This window comes from Hyaena hyaena, unplaced genomic scaffold (genome assembly GCF_003009895.1).
Source record: "Hyaena hyaena isolate Hyena2069 unplaced genomic scaffold, ASM300989v1 scaffold_95, whole genome shotgun sequence".
NCBI lineage: Eukaryota > Metazoa > Chordata > Mammalia > Carnivora > Hyaenidae > Hyaena > Hyaena hyaena.
In genome coordinates this window covers 2,003,683-2,029,207 of record NW_024080727.1, presented here as the reverse complement: position 1 = coordinate 2,029,207, position 25,525 = coordinate 2,003,683, and the positions used below count along the sequence as shown (strand labels likewise).

The window sequence follows — 25,525 nt, the reverse complement described above, 5'->3', positions numbered from 1 at the left end:
CTCTACATGTCAGGCAGGCTCAAGGACAAACACAGCTCACCGCAGAGGAGCCTTGGGAACTTCTGTTCAGGGGTCCAAGGACACATGAGCCTTCTTGCTGCTACAGGAGTTAGGACGTCAATGACCACAGGGTGGCAGAGGCCTGACTCGAGGCTGAAAGCTGAAAGTGAGGAGCGGGGAGCCATCTTGCAGGTTGGGGACCCTTGGGTGTGAAATCCCGGTGAGTGAGAAGATGGATGGGTCGGTCAGCTCTTCATATAACAAAGCATCACAAGCCCTGTAAAGACAGAGCTGCTCTCCCAGCTTTGTTTCCCGACATGCTTTGGTGCAGAACAAGCCCTCTTGTGGGAGCCTGGCTGGAGATGACTCGTCTTTGGGCTAGTCTTGGAACCAGTGGGCACCCGGGGGTCAAGGCAGCTATCAAGTTCACTTCCAGGCCTGGAGGAGCAGCAGACAGCTACAGGCAGAGTGCGCTCCACCTGCCTTGACCTGGGGAGGGGACCACGCAGCCCCTGAGCCTCTCCCAGGCCTCCCAGAGCTTGAGTGGCAGGGTGGGGGTGAGGTGCTAAGAGCGGCCTAAGCCGCATAAACATCCACTTCTCCAAGAAACAGACTTGCAGTAATGCATTTGGAAAAATGTCTCCAGTTAGGGGAAAAAAAAAAAAACAAAAAACAACCTCTTTAAAAGATTTTTATTATCTCAGTATGGGAATAAGACTGGTGAATCAAGAATCCATATGAAACCAATTTCATGCAATTTTGCAGCCACGTATAATTTGTGTGTGTGAGTGTGTAATTGGTTTCAAATGCAGGTCCCGGCGGCTCTTACGGGTGCTCCCGACCCTGCAGGCAATGTATGCACCCCAGGTTGGGGACAGTGGACTTCTATTTAGAAGCAGAGGGGCACCTCTCCTTTCTGGATTTAACAACTTGAAGTAATCATATTTCAAGAGAAAAATGATTAATAACTATTAAAAAGGGTTGGAACTTCAGCTGAGTCCTGTTTATCAGGCACGTCTCCATGATTCCATGTGCATTTGCTTTAATGGGCTAATGATTCACTCAGTTTATGAAAGTGTTGGGCACAGAAGAAAAATATACCCGTCTTAGGGTTTGATTAAAAAGCATATTCATGTCCTAACAGGTGACAGCGCTGCATGGCTTTTCTCTTGTCTTATGCTTCCTCTTACATCAGGAGAGGAGGATTTGTTCTAATTCAATACTCTAATCGCAGGGCAGCGGCTTTGGGAAAGGTTCTTGGGCTCTGGAAATCAGACTCGCAGGGGCTATGTCTACAGCAGACTTCATGGGCTGAGTGCTGGTTGAGTTCATTGGCGGGTTGCTGGACGGTTGAAGTCATATTCTCATCAGAAGGTGTAGTGGGGGTAGGGCCATCATGGGTGATGTACTGGGTGCCGGTGCTCGCAGGCAGAGCTGGTCTCAGGGGATTCCCTGAGAGGTGGCCAGGGAATCTTCTGGCTGTCACCTAACCTTGAACGGCTGCAGATTGCCAGAGACCGCAAATTAATGGAGAAAAAAAAAATTTCCAAGCGGAGACTTTGGCAAGCACGGAGGACAAAATGTGCTTTGATTACAGACGCACAAGCTGCCGCAAAATCCGTTCTTTGGAACAAGACATGGAATCAATAATTATGAGCTATCAGAAGTTAGCCATGAGAACTTCTGGATGCTGAGCAGGAAATGGTGGTACTCCCTTCTCTGGAGATCTTTAATGCTCTTACAAGGATGTATGACCGATGTGAAAGTGGTTTATGCAGGATCCCTGCCTGAGACAACAGGTAAGACAAGGTTGCCCCAACCTGGGCTGACTATCCAGGGACTAAATCTCCCTGTAGAACTTAGTTCTCCTTCCTGATTCCCGAACGCTTGTTGCGAGGCAAGTCTGGAAAATCTGAGCGATGCTGGTTTGGAAAGAGAGTCAACGGTTCATTTCCAAAAGGTAGTTTCCAATGTGGATATACAAACTGTGGGGCGGATCTGTGCCATCTGATATAAAAATACAGACTCCGAGCGGGGCCGTCTGCTTGATGAGGCCAGTTCTCCCTGGCTGCCACATGGCTAAGTATTTCCTTCCTGGAGGCAGTACCTTTTGAAAAAGATGGCAGCTCTGCCAGTGAGGAGCTAGGGGGAAGTTCTGGGAGGGGAAGATTCTCAGGCATGTGGCAAAAGGGATGAGATAAGAGAAGATGGAGAGAGGGAGGGAGGGAGAGGGAGGGAGGGAGAGGGAGGGAGGGAGAGAGAGAGAGAGAGAGAGAGAGAGACAGGCATGAGCAGCAGGTGGCCAGGTAACCCACCAGGAACCAGGCGCAGCTCCTCTCCCCAGGGTCCCAGGGAAGAAGAGACTCAGCAGACCCCATGAAGCCTCAGGCTCAAGACAAATGCAAAAGCGCAGCAAGTTACCATCAGATGGAGTGGTATTTTGGTTGGTCCCTTGGCAGAAATCTTCTCCCACAGGCCCCTTCTAACATAGCGGACGGTGGTGCCTGCGATCTGGTACTCCCCGGGGAGCTCTATCTTCCAGTCGTTGTTGATGGATCTCTTACTGGTATCTTTCAGAGCTAGAAAGAAGGGAACACCATGGGAATCAGGGGGAGTCAGTCTGGGTGTCCTGAGTGGTGGGTCAGAGGTGTCACCCTCCGCCTCTACAAGGGGAAGGGAGGTGGGCATGCAGTGACAGAAGTTAAGTCTTCTGTGTGCTGAGAACAGAAGCCTTGCTCACAGGGGGAGAACAGCCCAAGGCCCCCAGGACCGGAAGAAACCTGAGAAAGAGCGGTTCTGATGGCAGCCCCTTCAAGTGTGGGCTGTCTCAGAATCAATTCACCCGGCAGGGGTGCAGGGAGGAGCTCTAGAAGATAGAGACAGGCACGGCACAATCATGCGTTCCTCGGCTTCCAGAGGAGAGCGTCTCCTGCCTGATGGATGAATTCTATCTTACTGTGTCCAAGGCTACGAAGAGGGGTTTTGCTGCTTTAGCAAAACCCATCAGCTCACTTTACTGTCACCTATCAGGGGCTTTAAAAAAATTTCTTTTTAATGTTTTATTTATTTCTGAGAGAGAGAGAGACAGCATGAGCAGAGGAGGGTCAGAGAGAGAGGGAGATACAAAATTTGAAGTAGGCTCCAGGCTTTGAGCTAGCCAGCAGCACAGAGCCCAACGAGGGGCTCGAACCCACAGACCTTGAGATCCTGACCTGAGCTGAAGTCGGATGCTTAACCGGCTGAGCCACCTAGGTGCCCCTATCAGGGGCGTTTTAAAGTGACAGCCTAGTCTGGCTTCTCTTAAGGATTCGATAGCCCTGCATCAGTAAAGTGGATGCTCCCTGAAGAAACTGTCATTATTCTTTTAAACAGGAGGGTCTGGGAGTGTGGGTTGCCCACAGACTGGGCGGGAAAGCTCCGCCAATTCTGCGAGAGCAGGGCTCCGCGGGCTTCGGGTTCATGCTTCGCCAGCTCACACCTGCACTCGGTACAGAATGTGCTGGAAGAGACAAAACCAACAGTTTGCTGATCGGCCAGAGCACAAACGTGGTTTTCCATACAAGCCGTATATTGATGGTCCAAGAGCCGACAGTGACTTTTTTGTGTCTCCTTGCTTAGGTCTGGAGTCCTGTTGCTGTTACAAGGAGAGCACTCTGTCGTGAAAGCCTGTGGTTTTGTTTTGTTCTTGAGGAAAGCAAAGAACTACTCTGGGCATTTAGGAGAAGGTGGCAAATGACAATAGGTGGCCCCAAGTCTTATGCTACCCAAAAAATGAAACTATGGGCACCCAGAGTGCAATGCCTCAGTCTCTGTAAATACAGTTGGGGCCCCCGAAGTCCCCAATGGCTTTGGGACACTGCTCAGTCCACCACAATCAGAGAAATCAGGTTCTACCTCACTCCTTATTCTCTGTTTATGGAGGCCAGGAATAAAACACCTGCATTTAGTACCGATTTTGCATAATGAGAGTTGAAGCCAGAAAGGGGTTCCTGTTAACCCGGATCCCATGAGCTCCAGGCTGGGTTAGGATCTGGTTGGACCTGGTGCCGGTCCAGCCTCATGCACCCGGGAGACGCTGGGCCTCTGCTTCCTCATCTCCAAGACATTATGGTCCCAGCCCTCGCTCCTACCCAGCAAGGCTCTCCTGGCATGCACAGAGGAGATGCATGCTCAGGACTCCTTGCTTATAGGAACTGCCAAGAGAAACCGAGAAAGAAACAGGAAGGGCCGCTTTCCAGTAGAGCGACTTCCAGTCGGGGTTTCATATCCAGGGTGGTTGTGCAGAGTGAGTGGTTGAGGATTACAGGACTCTAGGGAAGGCTTAGAAGAGAGAAGGCTCTACTTCTTGGAATCAAATGTTTCCCTTCAAGAAATTCTACCTGCTACTGACATTTCCTGGCGCCTAAAAGGAGGTGAGAGTGTCAGGATACTTACAATTTCTGCTTCCTCGGCCACCACCTACAAGCTACCATTTAAGGGGCACGTTCTCTGACTTAGAACCTACATGTACTTTTACCCATTTAACCTTCCCAACAACTCTCCAAGGTAAAGGATCATCTTGCTCTGTCCTCAGATGAGGAAATGGGGGTCCAGAGAGGTTACGTTACCTGCCTAAAGTCACACAGCTATTACGAGTGGACACCTGAACCTAACAGACCAAGCTCAGCACCCTTACCATTCTGACTGTATAAATCCCCATATTCCTTAGGTGACAGCTTCAGTCTAGAGTTTTAGGACAAACACCGAAATGTGCAAATGACATCCTTGTTTTCAAAGGCAACACATTCCAGGCTCGAATGGGTGCAAGGTCTCACGTTCCGTACACTCTCATAAAAATCACTAACCTTGTGGATTTCCACAGCTTCCAGTGAATGAACAGCCTCAAGTGTGTCGGGTTATGTTAATCATTGGGGAATCTGGGTGAAGCCTGTAGGGGCGTTCATTGTTCTCTTTCTCTGTAGGTTTGGAAAATTGGTTCTTGCACATGCATACGAAAACTTGGTCTCAGAAATCAGTGCAGGTTAGGGAGTTGTGGCAGACAAGCCAAAGGAAGGGCCAGAGTCCTCCTAGAACTGTCTCAGAAAGAACAAGATGGGGAAGCCCAGGGAGCAACCTACACATGCCCCCACCCCCACCCCAGTCAGCCCCTCAACGTTCTTCTGAGGGCCTCCTAGCTGGGTGCTGAGTGCACAGCTCCTGCCCTCAACCAGCTCCATACGTGAAAGGGTGAGAGAACAGATAAACACAACACAGTTTCACAGGCTCTCTGGCAGAGGCGAGTTTGAGGCCCTCATACGTGTGTGCGGGTGACAGGGATGGGGGCAGATGGGAAAGACTTTCTGAAAGCAAAGCAGAGGCAGGGAGAAGAGATGGTGATGACAGGCATGGACTGTGGATCCTGGCCTGGGTGGCCTTGACTGGAGAGAGAAAGACTCTGTGTGGAGAAGAGGGAGGCAAAGGACTTTTTTTTTTTTTCTTCCAGAAGTTTGGCTGGACAAAGGAGGTGAGGTGAAGAGTGGCTCTAGAGGGTGGAGAAGGGGAGAGGAGTTTCAGTGTTCCTGTTATCGGGGTTAGAGGGATGAGCATAAGTTATTTTAGAGCTGCACCCTGACCACCATCATGATTGGGCCCGCCCCAGAGAACCCACTGCCCACACAGAGATCAGAGGCACTCTGCGGTGGCTGCGTTCCTTGTCATGGCCCACCCACATCACCTGCTAACACCCCCATTCAATGCCCGGGGCTGGGCCCTTGGGTGTAAGAGCTGGGGCCCTGACCTTCTTCTCAGGTTATGGCTGCTGTGAATTGTGTGTTGCTGTCTAGCATCTATTTCTTCAAGTAACAACAACCTGGAGTTGCTTTTGGGGAGATGTTCTTCCTCTACCATGCCAGGTAGATCCCAAACTCACCCCATCTCCAGGGATGGACAGTGAGAGTCAGTCCCATGACTTTGTTCACCTTGGGAAGCAGAAGCTTTCTTACCACAGGATTGCCCAGAGACTCGATTTAAGTCTGGGTTATCAGTACATGGGAAGAGGCCCCCAGAATAAGGTCAACCAAGAGAGGACAGCAGTGCCAGCGTAGAGAGATGATGTTTTCCCATGGTATAATTTAAAGCTCCTGGATCAGCCATGCCTGAAGTTGATGCTCAGCAATGAGAACTGGATTTTGCTGCTTCCACATTTGCTTTTTGGAGGTTGGCTTAAAAAAAATACTAACCATGATAGGGGCAGAGCAAGTTGGGAAGGATTATTAGTGTGGAGTCCTAGAAACCAGCCTAGGACTCTTACTAGCATAGGCTTAGTGCCCAGAGATTTAGAAGGCTTGACATACTCTATCTTTGCCTTAAACTGTCTCCCAGGCCTCTGCTCCTGTCTGACACTAATGTTCAGGATGAGGTGATTCTTTCTCACTCAGCCTTGTTTGTGCCTTTCCCCCACCCTTTGTGGAAGGCGCTTTAAAGTGACTTAGTGAATTATAAACTGAAAGCTTGAAAGCTACGCCGACTTCATGCCAAAAGTCAAACATCTGGGGGGTCAAGAGTGGGATGGACTGGGAAAAGTGCAGGAGGGCACACCTGGAGATGATTATAAAACCATCCACAGAAACAGCGTGCAGAGGTGTGGGGGGGCCAGCCTGGGGGGCCCTGCTTCTGCTGACAGAGGCATCCATTGTGGGTGAGAAGTGTGGCACAAATATCCAGCCAGCCAGGGCTTGGGGGGCATCGTCCTCTGATTACCAGAGGTTGTCCCTGCCAGTAGGGGGAGGTGCTGAGAGGGGTAGGTGGAGGAGACCTTACAGGAGGTCAGCTGCCTCCGAGAAGTGAGTGTGGTCAAGGAAGAGCGGGGAAAGGCTGTGGCTGGCAGGTTATTCCAGAACAAGGCCAGCAGCCGACTGGGGAAGAACACGTCAGACAGTGGAGCACTGGTAACCAGCCCCCTTAGGAAAGAAGCCTGGATTGATAGTGCTTGTTGCTATCCAAGGGGTCAACGACCCCACTGTGGCAGGTTTCAAGTCATCTGTGTGTTGTCAGTGAACGCAGAGCTCCTCCAAGCCACGCGCCGCAGCTGCCCGCCCCCGCCCCCCCTCCCGTGAGTTCTGGAAGTGCTTGTCTTTGCTCTGGAGGGCCTGGTGAAATCTCCCATGATCACAGCTTTGGGGGCGGGTGGGCGGGGCTCTCATGTCCTCAGAAAGAATAAAATTTGTGTGCCCAAGCTCTGCTCACAGCGCCTCTGCGGGTGGCTGCAAGCTTTCGGGAACTGCAAACGTGGCTTTGCAATTGCCACTCGGCACCCCCATTCTCAGGACAGGGTGATCGTGAAGACAATCCTTTCTGAATTTTGCAGTGGGAGGAAAAACACAGAGTTAAAAGTAGGAGCTCGGTAATCCCAAGAAGCATGGAGAGTGCCTCAAACCTACCGACTTCGGGTGAGCAAGTTAGTCAGCAAGGTTCAAAATTTGCACAGTTTTTGCTGGGGTCCAGTGGTGACATCAGAATTTCCGCTGAAATCGGAATTTAGCACTTGACCTTCCTTCAAAAAGGGCGGGATAGTGGCCTCAGAGAATCAGCTGGAACATCAAGATCATTATCACCAGTAAGTAAATAGGTTCCTTGTGGAGTCCAATGAGGAAACCATGTTGTGGGGCCATGTCCGCTCCAGACAGTGAGAACTCAGATCACCCCTGACCCATCCACAGGGGCCTCTGCCCCGAGCAAGCTTCTCTCAGCATGGTTTGCCAGAGCTGCCAGGCAGAAGTGCCGCTCCACCCCCTGAAGTTGCAGGAATACTTTCCAAGGCCTTGTACATAATGTGGTGTTCTTTTTCTTAAAGAAGGCCCCAGAGCTAAATAAGTTTGGGGCCCCCCAAGTTCCTGTCCCTCTCAATGCTGCAGCATCGATGGGTATGGGCAAGGACCCCCACCCCCACCCCTGTGGCAGAGGCAGTTTTGAGATTTGGAATTTGGACTTTTAGGCCTAGAAACTCAACAGGGGCTACTGAAATGATTACAGATGCTTTGCTTTGACAGGCAAATGAAGAAGTTCAGAACACAGGGAAATCCTGAGCGACTTGATGGGATCTGTGCTGTCTGCAGTTCAATCCTCTGGGGCACGACATTTTGCTTGCGGGTGCTGCCTGGGTCAGAGGCTGGAGGTTTTAAGCCACTGTCCATAAGAGAATAGCGCCTGCTTTTGTACATTCGCCTCAGGAGCCTTTAGAAGCCTTCCAGCAGCTTAGAGAGACTTCTGCGGGGATGAGGGTGGGCACGTGCTCTTTCTCGCTACCTGTGGCAGAACAAAACCTCCTGAATGGCCTGGGATGTGAGGTCACGTGGCAAATGTCCATTTCTACCCCTGGGCCCTTCTTTCATCCTGTGAACATCTACACATTGTCCCTGGACCTCCAGGCACCGCGAGGAAAGAAGATCATGAGCCGGTCTGGAGAGCAAGGGAGGGGAGGGTTCCTGATGGAGGGCACAGCGCCTCCTCACTGCTGGCTGGAGGCAGACACCAGTGGCCGGACCCCGTCCCCATGCCCTCCTCTTGCGTGGCGCTGTGCAGAAGCTGGGCTTCTTTTCTGTCCTTCTCCCTCTTGGATTCCACTGGAAGACTTGACCCACAGTCAACGTACTTCTAATCCTGGCATCCAGTCAGTTCCTTTTATTTCCACTCACAGTTCTGCCAGCTCTGTTCTTAGCTGTGGATGCAAACGGCAGCGGCATTTCCTGTTCCAGGTGGTTTTGAGCAGAAAGCCAGGCAGCGTGGGCTGAAGGTAGGTGGGGTGAAATTCTTTAGGAACTGCTCCCAGCAAATGTGAGAGTAATTCAAAGTTACACTGGGTTGACTTCCAAAGCACCCAGCCCCGAGTGGAAACAAGGGCTTGTTTGAACTAACTTTAGAAACATAACGAGCGTGGACCACCTTCGGATGTGCCCTTGCTCACACGCCAGGCCCCAGAATCCTGGGATTAAAGTTTACGAACAAGATAAGAAGACAAAAGCCGGCTGCCCTTCTCCGCTGGAGGTCCGGTGCTGCCGGGGAAGCGGTCCTGAGACCCTGCACTGATTGCCTTGGGATGGAGGTTTGCTTCTTTGAAGTGCACATAAATAAGTCATAGCAATGGGCAGCTGTAACGCGTGTTGGCCAGTGAAAAATCGTCTCCCTCTATTGATCTCTGGCTGTACCTGAACACATCAGAGCAATTCTAGGAGGCTCTGGATTGCTGCAGGCCCAGGTGAAATGAGGACTTTTGGACAGGCTCCTGAAAGCCTGGAGGCTCAGTTTCTTCCTCAGGGAAATGGGCAAAACAATACTTTGCAGTAGCTTTGGGGGTGGTTAGGGGTCAGGTCTGCAAAGCTGGGCAGGGCTCAAAGACTGGGAGCCACGAACATCGATGTTACCATTACCTGCGTGTGTGGCCCACAGGCTCTGAGAGGAGCCGAGAGCTTGGCCCCCCATGGGCAGCATCACTATTGACTTGGCCTTAAAGTGGGTTCCAGCAAAACGTCCATGCTTACTACAGAAATTAGCAGTTGAGCAATCTACAGGATTCTGACATCCTTCTATCATTCTTAGGTTGCTACAGAAAAGCACAGCTAATATTCTATTTTGGACAGAAACCTGGGGCTGGGAAGTCTCAGAAGCCAGGACTGAAAGCCAAGGGACTCGTTTGCTGGTCAACCAATACATTGACCTTGGAACTGCACCAGTTCTGGGGATACTGAGATTAGGAGTTTTGAATAGGATAAGGGTCAAAGGCAATGTCTGCCTCCCGCAGACACCCAGTGGCCCCAGGGAGTATAAATATCCTTTCCACGTTAGGGAGGGCTGATGTATCAGTTCTGGGAGTGACCCAAGGTGATAGTTGCCAATGAGGTTGACCCAGTTTCCTTAGGTGGGCGGAAAGGGGCAGGAGTATGCTCTTTGAGAATTTAGGAAAAAGGTCACTGCTCCAAAGAAGATGGCAGAAGCAGGACAAGGCTTTTAGAAAGCATGTATAAGCATTATTCTATCTGCAGTGACAGCTCGGACAGCTGCGGTGAAGGGGCCCAGGCTAGACAGGACAGCGTCCGTGCCGGGGAGGTGGAAAAACCACAGAGCTGATGGAGACGGATGTGAGCGTTAACCTGTGAGGCTCCACCCTGGCTTTAGGAGCAGCGGTGACTTCATGGAGGCAGAGTGCACAGCAGAAGAGAAATCTGCAGAGGAGGTGACAGGGTCGCCTGGGACACAGTAGGGGCCCCGGGAAGCTGCTTGCTGGTGAGCCCTGGTGTGGGCCCTCGGGAACAAGAGCTACCATCCCTACTCCCGCCCTTTCCACATGTGTGAGGATTATCTGAGTGCCTGCAAAGTGTTTTCTTAAATAACAGGACGGTGGTCTTCATTGGAAACTTGCCTAAGAGAGGTTTGTTTTACGTCAATCTAATGAGACTTGGAGTTTCTCAAGTACAGACCATTTCAAAGAAAGAGCTAGATCCTTCTGAAGCTGCAGAGGCAGTAATGTGGACAATGATATAATTTTTTTAAAAATCAGTGATTAAAACTGAACTGAAACCATTTCACGAGGAACTTCATGTGAGCCAAAACTTAATTCTTAAGTTTGAAGCCAGAGAGAGAGAGAGAGATCGTGTCTTATAAGTTCTTTTCAATCTCGAACAGCACCTTGCGACACAGATGGAAGAGATTATAATACGAGGAAGCTCACGAGGAGAGGGCCTGGGTAGGGGATCAGCCACCTCCAGTTTGAAATCCAGCCAGAGACAGACATAAGTAGGGCTGGCAGGAGGGTGTGGGTCACAATATGTTCCATCCCAGGGACTAGAAGTAGAGGCAGCCACTGAGCACACTGCTGGCTCCCAGACCAGCATAAAGGACACTTAGGTGTCAGCTCATCACTCTATCCTGGTGCTCAAGTACCAGGCAGACCTTTGAAAGGTCTAAGCTTAAGATCCACTCAGAGGGACTTCTGTGCCTAAGGAGGTGTTTAGTTGAACAATTCGTCTTAGGTTTAAAAAAAATTTTTTTAATGTTTGTTTATTTTTGAGAGAGAGAGAGAGACAGAGACAGAGACAGAGAGAGACAGAGTATAAGTAGGGAAGGGGCAGAGAAAGAGGGAGACATAGAATCCAAAGCAGGATCCAGACTCTGAGCTGTCAGAACAGAGCCCAACACGGGGCTCGAACTCATGAGCTGGGAGGTCATGAACTGAGCCAATGGCTGCCCAACTGACTGAGCCCCCCAGGCGTCCCTCTTCTTAGGCTTTAAGTATGGTTCTGTTGAAAGCAATGAAGACAAATCTGGAATGGAACCCAAGCCTTCCGGAATGGAACCCAATCCTTCCGCAGACAGACACAGGCATTTGTGCCTGAAGTCACTAGAGGTGGCCACTAGGAATTTGGGGTACACAGCACTTAGTGAAAACAAGGTTTCTTTTGTGCTTCCATTGGATTTAAGGCTATTACTCTTTTTTCCAGCTAAGAAATCATGCCCAGAGCCCTCAACAGCCTCTAGGGGCTCCCCCTAAGCTAGGCAATGGGTCTATGCTGCACAGGCTAAGGATGCTTTGGGTTCTCCTGGGGTTACTTTGGGGGAACTTTCGCTGCCCCAATTCCTTCCTTCCTTCCTCTGTCATCTTCTATGACATCTTCAAAGCTGGTGGTTCCTCCTGATCTTCCCCACCCCATCCACTTTCAGGGTGGCCACACTTTAGCCAAATAATACAGCACTATGTGGAGCGCTCTGATTACTTCTATCATTATGCCTCAAATACAAACAAAACCCGTGCCCTAGGAGAATGATGCTGGACCAAATAATCAGCTGGATCACGCAAATCTTAGAGCATAAATCACGGACCAGATCACTTTCATTTTACCCAGAAAACTGTGGGCAGGTTTATCCTCCACCACACGAATCCTCCGAGCTCCAGCGGGAATGACCACAGCTTCAATATAACCTGTAGTGACAGATAACATACAGGTGAAGCACATCTCCACCCCCTATTAAGGCCCATGTAGAGCTCCCCAGAAAGATCCACCCTACTCCCGCCTCCCACCCCTATGGTAATTTCAGAGCCTGTGGGATGGGACGGTCCAGCTCCGAGAAATCAAGTCAACCAACAAAGAGTTGTTCTTCGATGGCCAGAACCGCCTGGCTGCCCAAGTTCCAGAGAGCACCAGTTGCATGTGTTAAGAGTTGAGCTGTCTCTCCCCTGTGCCCATTCTTAAGTTCAAGTCCTAACCCCCAATACCTCAGAATGTGATTTGATTTGGAAGTTGGGCCTTTGCATATGTAATTCGTTAAGATGAGATCGCACTGGAATAGGGTGGGCACCTAATCTTATAAAAAGGGGAAATCCCGATGCAGACACACACACGGAACTCCATGTAAACACGAAGCAGAGATCACGTTGATGCATCTACAAGCCAAGGGACACCAAAGATTGCCAGCAAACCACCAGAAGCTAGGAGAGAAGCATGAACCAGATTCTTCCTTACAGCATTCTGAAGGAAGCAACCCTGCCCACACTTTGATCTTGGACTTCTAGCTTCCAGAGCCATGAAAGAGTCAGTGAGGATCTGTGGTTTATGCCACTCAGTTTGTGGTCCTTGGTTTTAGCAGCCCCTGCTGACTAAGACAGCCTGGAGTCCTAGCAGACTAAGGGACTCCTCCCTGGAGCATGGATGCACAGAGCCCCTGATCACTTCATCTGTTGGAGGTTCCTCTGGTCTTCGATGTACTTTGAGCTTTCCCTGAATCTGTGGAATGATAGCAGAAGTTAAGCTACTCCCCCAATGACAAAATCACTTCTTAACACACTGTGTGCGATTTTCCTACTTCCATTGACCTTCGGGAATTTCTGCAACTCTCCCAGTACATGCTTTTGTCTATTTCCTTGAGTATTTCCAGCTATAACAGAAGCCCCTCAGAGGCCAGAGAGCTGCTTCTGCCATACTCTGACCCGACATGTACCCAGACAGTGGGCAGATAATGATGATTCAGGGAGGAAATGGCTGAGGCTGCCAGGGAGGAGGTTGGCCATTGGCAGATGCCTAGTTTCACTGTGTCAATAAAGGAACCCAACACTGTTGGTGAGATTCCGAAATGCAGGCTGGTAATCATTTAGTTTTGATTTTCATTTGGGTTTTATGTGTGTTTGCTTCAGCAGTTTAGGTGATGATCCCAAATTAGATTATGAATCCCTCCCCTGTAGTTCCTAAATGTGATCACCAGAATCAGCAGGGGAGCTTTAAAAATGAGAGATTTCTGAGCCCAACTATGTAGAGATTATGGAAATATCTATTTTTGAGGGGTTTATTTATTCCCTCATTTTCTCCCAGCAAAACTAGCTTTATTCTAATTATAAAAATAGTACATGATAATTTAAACCACAATAGGAAAAGAAAACATAAAATCAACCTGTACCACATTGCACTACAGAAATTACCCCTAAAATAGTAATATTTTGGCAGCTAGCCTTTTCAGCATCTGTTAATACATATAAAAATACATACATCATTTTACATGAATAGAATATTGTACATAGTTTTAAAAGGTCAAGGACAACTTTAAAACAGAGGTTTGCTAGGTAATATGTGCCCAAGGTGCAAAATTCAAATTACAAAGGATATGGTAGAAAGTATGTTTCCCTAATAAGAAATATCCTGCACTTAGTTACCTTTTCACTATTTACATATTATTATTATTCATAATAAGTTGTCTATTTTGGCTGGGTTTCCATAAAACTAATTGAAACATCTGCTCATATGGCAGTTTTGTTTCTTCCTTCCTAATCTTTATGGCTTTAATTTCTTCTCCTTTCACCGCTATGGCTGGAGCTTACAAAACCATGTCGCATGCAACATGGGCCTGGGCCATCCTTTCTTTATTCATGATGTTCACAGGAATGTCTCCAAAATTTTCCCACTGAAAATGTGGTCTGCGTGACAATGGGATGGATAACAATTATCAGGTTAAGAAAATTCCCTTTCATCCTAGTTTGCTAAAAGCTTTTGTTAAAAAGAGGTACTGAAATGAATCAAGTGCTTTTTTTTGCACCTACTGAGGTCACCATGTTGTTGTTTTCCCCAAAGAACCCAAAGACCTCAAGGCAACTGAACTGTAATCACACTGGTCATGGCTCACATAGCATGTGGGTCAGTCTCTTAGCTTTGTCTTTCCTTCACCAACATATTTTAGTTGTTATTTGTTTCCTATTCTGATGTTTTCCTATAAATCTTTAGTTATATATACATTCTAGTATGTGATTTGTCAACTGTAAGTGAAATATTTTAATCCCTGGATATTAAAAGATGAGGAGGGGGCACCTGGGTGGCTCAGTCAATTAAGCCCCTGACTTCTGATTTCTGCTCAGGTCATGATCTCATGATCTCAGGTCATGAGGCTGAGCCCTGGCATTGGGCTCTGCATTGACAGTGCGTAGCCTACTTGGGGTTCTCTCTCTGCCTCTTTCTCTCTCTCTGCATCTCCCCTGCTTGTGCACACAACACGTGTTCTTTCTTTCAAAAAAAAAATGACGAAGTCAGCATAGCTACACTGTGCTCTACTTTCTTACATCCTTTCAACTTTTATTGTATGAATCCTACATTGTATAGATTTATAACATTTATCTTTTGCTAAGATAATTGCTGCAGTTGTTTCTATCTTAATCCTAAAAATTAATTTAATGTTCATTATGTGTCTCCTCTGCCACAGTTTCTTCAGCAAATTCTTATATGCCTCATATTTGCACTCAGAGATGGGCTTGGGAGAATTATATTTTCTGAAATGTAATATAGTAAAACATTATTGTTTGTTGTTTTGATACTTGAATGTTAGTTTGATAGCTATAAAGTTCTTGGCTCACACTTTCTTTCTCTGAGTTCACTGTAGGATTTGCTCCACTGAATGTCAATGAGAAGAAGACTGAGGCCAATCTGCTGTTTTCTTTTCATTAGGTTACCTAAAATTGGGATTGAATGCCTAATAGGGTCTTACATTAAAAATCTGATATCTATTAGGCTAGTCACATTTTAGTATAATTTTTTTCCCAGGACATGATCCTATATTATTATTATATTGTTTGGTTTTCTATTTCAGGGACACCAAATTATGCTTGATTTTCTTTCCCTTCCATTGTGTTCATTCAATCTCTTACCCTTTTGATTCTTTGTTCATTTGCATTTTGCTCAGCCCATTTTTCTCAATCTTGTCCTCCATGCTTCTTCTTGTGTTCTCAGCAATATCACTTTACTTTGCTTCCACATGAACTTGGCTTTTGTGATGGATTCATTTTCTTTTTTTGACATCTTTCCTCAGCTCTGCCAAGTCATGTTTCATCCCCCTCTGCTGCTTCACCGTAACTTCACTGAGGTCTTATTTCATAGCCATGAGTTCTTGTTTTATTGATGCTGTTGTTTAATCAGTTTTTGGCATTTATGACAGTAACATTTGGTTGAAATTTTCATCTTTCTCCTTGGTAACATTTTGCTAGTGGGTATTTTTAATCATTCATTTGTTCTCCTGTCCTCTATTTCTTCCCTATTGCAGTTATGGGTCCTGTTCTGATCCTCTTTCCAGATTTATTATGAATTTTTAAATGACACAAGTTATACTTGTACAAGCTACTTATAGTAGGCTTATACTGTAGGCAAAAATTGTTAGGATGTAGGTTTATGTAAATCAGTGAGTTTGTTTTCGTACAAATTTCTATATTTTAAATTTATACAAATACACATGTATATTTTCTCATAAGAATTTTATAATACAAGTAAATCTCAAGTCCTCTTAATCCCACTCCCTCCCTGTGGGAACTGCCACTATTAGTTTGGTGTATATTTATTCAGATATTCAAACAAATTAAAAATACACTGTGTGGCATTTTCATATTTATATTTATCTATATTTTACATAAGTGTTAGGAGTAACATTATAAATAAATCTTGTATTATACTTTTTTTAAAATGCTATTTCTTGGAGACCCATATGAGTGCATATAGTTCTACTTCATTTCTCATTTAAATTGCTATGTAGTTTATGTGACTACTCCCTTAATGATGGACATTTGTTTCAAATTAGTCATTGTTAGAAACAATGCTATATTATGTAAAACTATGCACACAAAACCCCTAACAAAATACTAGCACCCTAATCCAGGAACATATAAAAAGGACTATATACCATGATCAAATAAAATTTGTCCCAGGGATTCAAGGTTAGTTTAAGATATAGAAATGAATCAATGAAATCTGTATAAAAAACAAAAACCACAAGATCATTTTAACAGATTCAGAGAAAACTCTGATAAAAGTTAATGCCCTTTCATGATAAAAAACACTCTACAACCTAGGAATGAAAGGGAACTTCCACAACCTGATCAATAGCACTTGGGAAAAACCAATGCTAACATCAGAATTAATGGTGAAATACTTAGATTTTCCCCTAAAATCAGGAAGAAGACAAGGATGTCCATTCTTGGTACATCTACTTAGCATTGCATTGGAAGTTCTCTCCATGTCGATTAGGCAGGAAAGATTGTTAAAAGGCATCCAAATTAGCAAAGAAGAAGTAAAAACATCTCTGTTTGCAGATGGCAAGATTTTATATACAGAAAAATCCTAAAGAATACACTAAAGTATATTAAAACAGGTTCAGCAACTTTGCAAGATAAGAATCAACTGGGGGAAATGCTCAGGGAAGGGGCCAGGGGCCAGTCAAACCTATGACGCTGGTGGTGTCATTGGCTTTAGCACTTTCTGGAGTCAGTGACCAATATTTTAAAACATGATTATGAGCTCGTGGATTTAAAGGAATATCAATTGGAAGGCAGCAAGATGGTGGAGAAGTAGGGAGTTCCATATCTCCTGCCTGCATCTTTCAAACAAAGAGAGCTGAAGCCAAAAGACTCTGAACTGCAAGAGGCTGGAAAGAAAAGAGATGGAATCCAATAAAATGACAACCTCATAGGGCTACCTCAAGAAACAAGCCAAAGTGCACACAGTGGAGAGTCCCAAATATCACTACAAGTAAGGAAACAAAATAACCAAAGTCTCAACAAGAGACCAAGAGATACCATTAAAAGAACACTACCTGAACGGACAGGCCCTGGACAGTCAATAAGCCTCTTTTAATATAGCAGAATTCACAGGTGCAGAGTGCATAACAAGCTTTTAAAACTGACAAGAGACAGAAAGATAGCCAAAATGATGAAACAGAACTGTCCTTTAAAGAAATTCCAGGAAGAAATGAAAGCTAAAGAACTGCTCAAAACAGATAGAAGCAAAATAACTGAACAAGAATTTAGAACAATAGTCATAAAATTTAATCACTGGGCTCGAAAAAGACATGGAAGACATCAGAGAAGCTATTGCTACAAAGACTACGGACCATAAAAATAGTTGTGATGAATTAAAAAATGTTATAAATGAGGTAAATAATAAAATGGGGGCAACCAATGCACATATTGAAGAGGCAGAGAGGAGAATAGGTGAATTAGAAGACAAAATTATAGAAAAAGAGGAAGCTGAGAAAAAGAGAGATAAACTAATCCAGGAGCACGAAAGGAGAATTCGAGAACTGAGTGATACAATCAAACATAAAAATATCCATATGACATAAGAAGAATTCCATAAGAAGAATAGAGAGAGAAAGGTGCTGAAGGGGTACTTGAACAAATTATAGCTAAGAATTTCCCCAAGCTGGGGAAGGAAACAGACATTGAAATCCAAGAGGCACAGAGAACTCCCCTCAGACGTAACTTGAATTAATCTCTTGCACAACATATCATAGTAAAACTGGCAAAATATAAGATAAAGAGAGAATTCTGAGCAGCTAGGGAGAAAAGGGCCCTAAAATACAAAGGGAGACATCAGGGTGGTTGCAGACTCTCTACTGAAACTTGGCAGGCCAGAAAGGAATGGCAGGAAATCTTCAATGTGATGAACAGAAAAAATATGTAGCCAAGAATCCTTTATCCAGCAAGCCTGTCATTCAGAATAGAAGGAGAGCTAACGGTTTTCCCAAACAAACAAATATTGAAAAAATTCATCACCACTAAACCAGCTCTACAAGAGATCCTAAGGGGGACTCTATGAGGGAAATGTAGCAAGGAACACAAGGTACCAGAGACACCACTACAAGCAGGAATCCTACAGAGAATACAATGACTCTAAACCCATATTTTTCCATAATAACACTGACTGTAAATGGACTAAATGCTCCAATCAAAACACATAGGGTAGCAGAATGGATAAAAAACCAAAATCCATCTATTTGATGTCTACAAGAGACCCATTTTAGACTTGAGGACACCTTTAGACTGAAAGTGAGGGGATGGAGAAATATCTATCATGCTACTGGAAATCAAAAGAAAGCTGGAGTAGCCATTCTTATATCGGACAAACTGGACTTTAAAATTAAGGCAGTAACAAGGGATGAAGAAGGGCATTATATAATACTTACAGGGTCTGTCCATCAGGAAGAGCTAACAATTATAAATGTCTATGCACCAAATTCAGAAGCACTCAAATATATGAAACAATTCATCACAAACATAAACAATATTATTGGTAAGAATATATTAATTTCAGGGAACTTTAGAACTCCACTTACAGCAATACATAGATCAACGTGACAGAAAATCGCTAAAGAAACAATGGACCTGAACAACATATTGGACCAGATGTATCTAACAGATATATTTAGAACTTTACATCCTGAGGCCATAGAATTCACTTTCTTCTCAAGTGCACATGGTACATTCTCCAAGATAGATCACATACTAGGTCATAAAGCAGCTCTCAATAAATATAAGAGAATTGAGATCATACCATGCACACTTTTAGATCACAATGCTATGAAACTTGAAATCAATCATAGAAAAAACTCTGGAAAACCTCCAAAAACATGGAGGTTAAAAAACACCCTACTAAAGAATGAATGGGTCACTCAGGCAATTAGAGAAGAAATTTAAAAACATATGGAAACAAATGAAAATGAAAATACAACAATCCAAATTCTATGGGATGCAGCGAAGGCAGTCCTAAGGGGAAAGTACATTGCAATCCCAGCCTATTTCAAGAAACTATAAAAAGCACAAATACAAAATCCAACAGCGCACCTAAAGGAACTAGAAGCAGAGCAGCAAGACCACCCCAAACCCAGTAGGAGAAGAGAAATAATAAAGATCAGGGCAGAAATAAACAATATAGAATTAAAAAAAAAAAACAGTTGAACAGATCAATGAAACTAAGAGTTGGGTTTTTTTGAAAAAAATAAACCAAATTGATCAACCTCTAGCCAAGCTTCTCAGAAAGAAAAGAGACAGCACCCAGACAAAATCACGAATGCAAATGGATTTATTACAACCAATCCCTCAGAAATACAAGCAATTATCAGCCAATACTATGAAAAATTATATGCCAACGCACTGGCCAACTTAGAAGAAAGGGACAAATTCCTAAACACACGCATGATACCACAATTCAAACAGGAAGGATAGAAAATCTGAACAGACCCATAATTAGTGAAGAAACTGAATCAGTTATCAAAAATCTCCCAACAAACAAGAGTCCTGGGACAGATGGCTTCCCTGGGGAATTCTACCAGACATTTAAACCTGAGTTAATACCTATTCTTCTCAAGCTATTCCAAAAACAGAAATCGAAGGAAAACTTCCAGACTCATTCTACGAAGCCAGCATTGCTTTGATTCCCAAACCAGACAGAGACCTAGAAAAAAAAGAGGACTACAGGCCAATATCCTTGATGAATACGGATGCAAAAATTCTCAACAAGATACTTGCAAATTGAATTCAACAGCATTTTAAAAGAATTATCCACTATGATCAAGTGGGATTTATTCCTGGGTTATAGGGCTAGGTCAAATATTCACAAATCAATCAATGTGATACATCACATTAACAAAAGAAAAGATAAAAACCATATTATCCTGTCTATAGATGCAGAATAAGCATTTGACAAAATACAGCATCCCTTCTTAATAAAGACCCTTGAGAAAGTCGGGATAGAAGGAACTTACTTAAACATTATAAAAGCCATTTATGAGAAGCCCACAGCTAATATCATCCTCAACGGGGAAAAACTGAGAGCTTTCCCCCTGAGATCAGGAACACGACAGGGATGTCCACTCTCACCACTGTTGTTTAACATAGTGCTGGAAGTCCTAGCATCAGCCATCGGAAAACAAAAGGAAATCAAAGGCATCAGAATTGGCAAAGAAGAAGTCAAACTTTCACTTTACACAGAAGACATGATACTCTACATGGAAAACCCTACAGACTCCACCAGAAGCCTATTAGAACTGATCCATGAATTCAGCCAAGTTGCAGGGTACAAAATCAACATACAGAAATTGGTTGTGTTTTTATACACCAATAATGAAGCAACAGAAAAAGAAGTCAAGAAACTGATCCCATTCACAATTGCATAAAAAACCATAAAATACCCAGGAATAAACCTAACCAAAGATATAAAAGATCTGTATGCTGAAAACTATAGAAAACTTACGAAGGAAATTGAAGAAGACACAAAGAAATGGAAAAATATTCCACGCTCATGGATTGGAAAAATAAATATTGTTAAAATGTCGTTACTACCCAGAGCAATCGACACATTCAGTGCAATCTGAATCAAAACTGCAGCAGCATTCTTCTCAAAACTAGAACAAACTATTCTAAAACTTGTATGGAACCACAAAAGACCCCGGATAGCCAAAGTAATATTGAAGAAGAAAACCAAAACAGGAGGCATCACAATCCCAGACTTTAGCCTCTACTACAAAGCTGTAATCATCAAGACAGTATGGTATTGGCACAAAAACAGACACATAGACCAATGGAATAAAGAACCCAGAACTGGACCCACAAATGTGTGGCCAACTAATCTTTGACAAAACGGGAAAGATTATGCAATGGGAAAAAGACAGCCTCTTTAACAGATGGTGCTGGGAGAACTGGACAGCAACATGCAAAAGAATGAAACTAGATCACTCTCTTACACCATACACAAAAATAAACTCAAAATGGATAAAGGACGTAAATGTGAGACAGTAAACTATCAAAACCCTAGAGGAGAAAGCAGGAAACAACCTCCTTGACCTCAACCGCAGCAATTTCTTACTCGACACATCCCCAAAGGCAAGGGAAGCAAGAGCAAATATGAACTATTGGGACCTCATCAAGATAAAATGCTTCTGCATGGCAAAGGAAACAATCAATAAAATAGGCAACTGACGGAATGGGAAAAGATAGTCGCAAATGACATATCAGATAAAGGGCTAGTATCCAACATCTATAAGGAACTCACCAAATTCCACACCTGAAAAACAAATAATCCAGTGAAGAAATGGGCAGAAGACACGAACAGACACTTCTCCAAAGAGGACATCCAGATGGCCAACAGACACATGAAACAATGTTCAATGTCACTCATCATCAGGGAAATACAAATGAAAACCACACTGCGATACCACCTCATGCCAGGCAGAGAGGCTAAAATGAACAAATCAGGAGACTATTGATGCTGGCGAGGATGTGGAGAAACGGGCACCCTCCTACACTGTTGGTGGGAATGTAAACTGGTGCAGCCCCTCTGTAAAACAGTGTGGAGGTTCCTCAAAAAATTGACAATAGAACTCCCCTATGACCCAGCAATAGCACTGCTATGAATTTATCCAAGGAATATAGAAGTGCTGATGCATAAGGGCACATGTATCCCAATGTTCATAGCAGCACTTTCAACAATAGCCAAATCATGGAACGAGCCTAAATGTCCATCAATTGGCAAATGGATCAAGAAGATGTGGTTTATCTATACAATGGAATACTACATGGCAATGAGAAAGAATGAAATCTGGCCATTTGTAGCAATGTGCATGGTACTCAAAGGTGTTATGCTAAGTGAAATAAGTCAGGCAGAGAAGGACAGATACCATAGGTTTCACTCATATGTGAAACAGGAGAAGCTTAACAGAGGACCGTGGGGAAGGGGAAGGAGAAAAAATAGATAAGGAGAGGCAGGGAGGCAAACCATGAGAGACTCTTAAACACCGAGAACAAACTGAGGGTTAAGGGGGTTGGGGGATAGGGGAAAAGAAGTGATGGGCATGAAGGAGGGCACTTGTTGGAATGAGCACTGGGTGTTATATGGAGACCAACTTGACAATAAACAAACAAACAAAAAGATTCAACTGAAATGACAGGGCTGAAGAGTTAAAAATGAAATTAACAATCTGAATAATATAAAAAAGAACAAAATACTTCAGAATAAACTGCACAAAAGATGTGAAGATTTCTACACCAAAAACTACAAAACAGTGTTGAAAAGATATTCCAGAAGATCTAAATAAATGAGAAGACATTCCATGTTCATGGATCAGAAGACTTAATAATGTTAAAATGGAATACATTACAAATTCATTTAACGATCAACAGTGTGTATAAAAATCCCAGTGCTCTGGTTTTGCTTTTTTGCCAAAAATGACAAGCTAGTCCTAAAATTCATATGGAAATGAAAGGGACCTAGAACAGACAAAACAATGTTTTTTTTTTTTTAATGTTTTATTTATATCTAGGAGAGAGAGAGAGACAGCGTGAGCAGGGGAGGGTCAGAGAGAGAGGGAGTCACAGACTCTGAAACAGGCTCCAGGCTCTGAGCTGGCAGTCAGCACAGAGCCCGATGCGGGGCTCGAACCCACGAACCGTGAGATCATGACCTAAGCGAAAGTCGGACGCTTAACCGACTAAGCCACCCAGGCGCCCCAGACAAAACAATGTTTAAAAAGAACAATGTTGGAGAACTGACACTTAATGATTTTAAAGTTTTCTAGCCAGTTACGGTAATGAGGATAATGTGACACTGGCATAAAGACAGACATTTTTATTAATGGAATATAATTGAGAATCTAGAAATAAATTCTTTATTAACTTTTTAAGAGCAAAGGTGCCAAGAATATTAAATGGGGAAAGAACAGTCTTTTCAACAGTGCTGGGATGACTGGATAGCCACATACAAAGGAATGCAGCTGCTCCTATATTAGAGGATACAAAAAGCCTAACCTAAAATGGATCAAAGACCTGAATCTAAGAGCTAAGACTATAAAAGTCTTAGAAGGAAACATAGGAGTAAAATTTTTGACCTTGGTTAGGCAATGGATTCTTATATATGACTGCAAATGCACAATAACTAAAGGAAGAAAACCAAAGTAGATTATATCAAAATTTAAAACTTTGTGCTTACAAGGACACCATCTACAAAGTAAAAAGTAAATTCAGGGGCGCCTGGGTGGGTTAGTCGGTTAAGCATCCGACTTTCACTTAGGTCATGATCTCGCGGTTCGTGGGTTTGAGCCCCGCGTCGGGCTCTGTGCTGACTGCCAGCTCAGAGCCTGGAGCCTGTTTCGGAGTCTGTGGCTCCCTCTCTCTCTGACCCTCCCCTACTCATGCTGTCTCTCTCTCTCTCTCCTAGAAGTAAATAAAAACATTAAAATAAATTAAAAATAAAAAGTAAATTCATACACTGGAAGAAACTATTTGCAACTCATTTTGATAAAGAAACTGTATCAAGAATACATAAAGAAAGCTTATAACTCAATAATAAAGTGACAATTCAATTTAAAAGTAAGCAAAGGATTTTAATAGACATTTCCTCCAAAGAAGATAAATGGTATGAATGGCCAGCAGGCACATGAAAAGATTCTCAAAATCATTAGTCATTAGGGAAATGCAAATCAAAACCACCATGAGATACTACTTCATACCCATGAAAATGCCTATAACCAAAACAATAGACAAGAAGAGCTGTAGAGAATGTGGAGCAAATGGAGCCCTCATTCATTTCTAACAGGAATGTAAAATGGTACAGACATTTTGGAGAAGAGTTTGGCAGTGTCCCAAAATATTAAACAGAATTGTCATATGGCCTACCAATTCTGTTTCTAGGTATATAGCCAAGAAGAATGAAAACATGTCCATGCAAAAGCTTATATACAGATGTTCACATCAGTATTATTTATAATAGTTAAAAAAGGTGGAAACAACTCAAATACCCATCAACTGATTAATGTATTTTAAAAATGTGGTATAACCATAACATGGAATATTATTCAGCAATAAAAAGAATGAAGACACTGACATATGCCACAATATGGATGGACCTTGAAAATCATATGCTAAAGAAGCCAGTTGCAAAGGACCACATATCGTATGTGCCATTTATATGAAATGTTTGGAATAGACAAAGAAACACAGAAAGTACTTGCTGAGGGCTGGGATAGGAGGGTGATGGGAAATGAGTGCTAATGAGTGTAGGACTTTTTTTAGGATAATTGTGGTAATGGCCGTGCAACTTTGTGCATGTACTAAACACCCACTGAACTGCACATTTTAAATGGGTGAATTTTATGGTGCGTGGACTATATTTCAACAAAGATGTTTTAAAAAAATGCATCAGCAAGCAGTTTTGTGCATATCTTATGGTGCATATACACCACGTCCTACCCAGCTGTGAGAATTGCTGGGTCAAATAAACATGAGTTTATGTGTCATGTATAGATAAATTACCCTCCATAACAGGCTTAACTAATAGATAAGTCACCAACACTATATGAGGTTTTCTGTTTATTCGTAGACTCTTAAATACTTGAAATCATCAATCTTCTTACTATTTGTTAATCCAGTAGGTGAAAAAAATATTCTGTTGGAGATTTCATTTGCATTTCCCTCATTATCGATGTGGCTTGGCATCTTATAATATATATAGATATATTTTTTTTTTTTTACAAATAGTTTATTGTCAAATTAGTTTCTACATAACACTCAGTGCTCATCCCCAAAGTGGGCATCTTATAATATATTGATGGACTATTTGCATATCCTTTTCAGTTAACTGTCTTATTGGTAAGCATTGCCCATGTTTTCTACTGGCTTTTTGTTTTTAGTTAATTGATCAGCAGAAATTTCTAAAGTATATCTTTGGGGCACCCTGGTGGCTCAGTTGGTTGAGTGTCCAACTCTTGGTTTCAGCTCAGGTCATAATCACAGAGTTGGGGGACTGAGCCCTCTGTTGGGCCTCACAATGAGCATGGACCCTGCTTAAGATTCTCTCCTTCTGCTCCCTCCCCCACTCATGGGAGCTCTCTCTCTCTCTCTAAAATAAAAAAAAATTATACCTTAGTACCTATCAATATATATTTAATATGCTTTGAACCCAAACTTTTTACTTACTATACTTATTACAAACATTATTTTCCTGTCATTTGTCATTTGTTTATGGGGATCTTTATCACATATTTTTAATTTGAGAGTCATACTTTTGAGATCTTTTTATTTTCTGTTGGTTTCTTTTCAGGACATTCTGTACTAGTTTTATGAATACAGTCGCATCCTGAATCTTTTTAAGAACAGTTCGTACAGATTTAGTACTTCTATTATTTGAGTGATCTTTTCCCATGGGTCATCTTTTCAGGTTACCTTGGTCTTCCCCCTTTGTGTTGCAGACTCTTTCAAGAAGGAGGC

The 25,525-nt window shown here is 43.7% G+C and overlaps 1 protein-coding gene across 1 annotated transcript in view; it reads right to left on the bottom strand.

Moving 5' to 3' along the window:
- Positions 1-25,525, bottom strand: part of ADAMTS17 (ADAM metallopeptidase with thrombospondin type 1 motif 17) — a 335,406-nt gene that overhangs the window by 73,307 nt on the left and 236,574 nt on the right. The window contains exons 16-17 of the mRNA XM_039235081.1: positions 11,870-11,950; positions 2,422-2,579 (exon numbers count right to left, since the gene is read on the bottom strand). Coding sequence (XP_039091012.1) covers positions 2,422-2,579; positions 11,870-11,950 — 239 coding nt within the window. The remainder of the gene's footprint in view (positions 1-2,421; positions 2,580-11,869; positions 11,951-25,525) is intronic.